Source organism: Montipora capricornis, chromosome 11 (assembly GCF_036669925.1).
Source record: "Montipora capricornis isolate CH-2021 chromosome 11, ASM3666992v2, whole genome shotgun sequence".
Lineage (NCBI taxonomy): Eukaryota > Metazoa > Cnidaria > Anthozoa > Scleractinia > Acroporidae > Montipora > Montipora capricornis.
This window is the reverse complement of record NC_090893.1, coordinates 4,320,787-4,321,823: the sequence shown is the minus strand read 5'-3', so window position 1 is coordinate 4,321,823 and position 1,037 is coordinate 4,320,787. Positions and strand designations below refer to the sequence as shown.

At 37.3% G+C, this 1,037-nt stretch overlaps 1 protein-coding gene across 1 annotated transcript in view; it reads left to right on the top strand.

Moving 5' to 3' along the window:
- Positions 1–1,037, top strand: part of LOC138023525 (cation channel sperm-associated auxiliary subunit TMEM249-like) — a 6,402-nt gene continuing 5,365 nt past the window's right edge. Inside the window, exon 1 of the mRNA XM_068870528.1 lies at positions 1–115. Within this exon, the coding sequence (XP_068726629.1) occupies positions 1–115 (115 nt within the window). The remainder of the gene's footprint in view (positions 116–1,037) is intronic.

The window sequence follows — 1,037 nt, the reverse complement described above, 5'->3', positions numbered from 1 at the left end:
ATGGGTTTCAAAAAGGCTCTGAAAACGCTTGAAATCCTCGAAAAACCGGAAGTTATTTTTAAGAGACGACTGAAATCTAATCCTTTCCACCCTTTCAATCACACAGGTGGAAACAGTAAGTGAATGTTATAGATTAAGAGTGAAAGCTTCAATTAAGTTATGTGATCTAAGTAACTTGTATCCGGAACAACAGGAAGCTATAAAACTGGTGTTATCGTCTAAACTGAACAACATACCAAAGCATTAACTCATTTCAGTGTAGAAAGTAATGTAACTGTTCCGTCGATTTCACTTTACGATTGATCAAGATTTCACGGCCTTTTCTCCACCAATCGGAAGCAAAATTAAAACCCGATAGCACTTACTTATGCCCAAACAAAACTTCTTGCCGATTTCCCGTGCTTGGCCCTTTTTAAATTTTTTTGTTACAAAATCTTGTTAGCTTCATCTCACCGTCGGCGTTTTCATTGATTCAGCAAAGTAACTTTGAACTCATCAACTGGCCGATCATTGCAATCACGTTTCCGTGCAACTTGTGCATGTCCCATAGTAGGGAATTGAATGACCAAATTTTCTGAAAGCCTCAAAGGGACCCAACTATGTTTATCGTAACGGGTGAAGACTGTTTAAAGCAATATCTCTATCAGCTTGACCAATTTGTTCTGTTCAGATTTCTTAGCAGAAAATTAAACTTCCGTAAATTTTAGGGAATAAAATCTTCGTTTGTGAAATTTTAAACAGCTGAAAGTTACCGTCCATTCACGAACTTGGCATTGAATCATTTACTTCCGGAAATGCTGGCGGACCTTTTGATAGCTATACAAACTTTTCAAAAATGTAACTCTTTCGAAAACGTAAGGGACTCTTTTTCTATTGTTATGATGTTTTAAAGTGACGTTTTAAGGTCTTTTAACAACTTAACTGTTTTCGCCAAGCTTTGAAAGTCAAGAGGACCGCTAGGCGAATTTTCAAATTTGTAGGGAACACGTTATCCGAACAGATGTTTCAACGAAATCTTCCATTTATCGCCCGTGCAG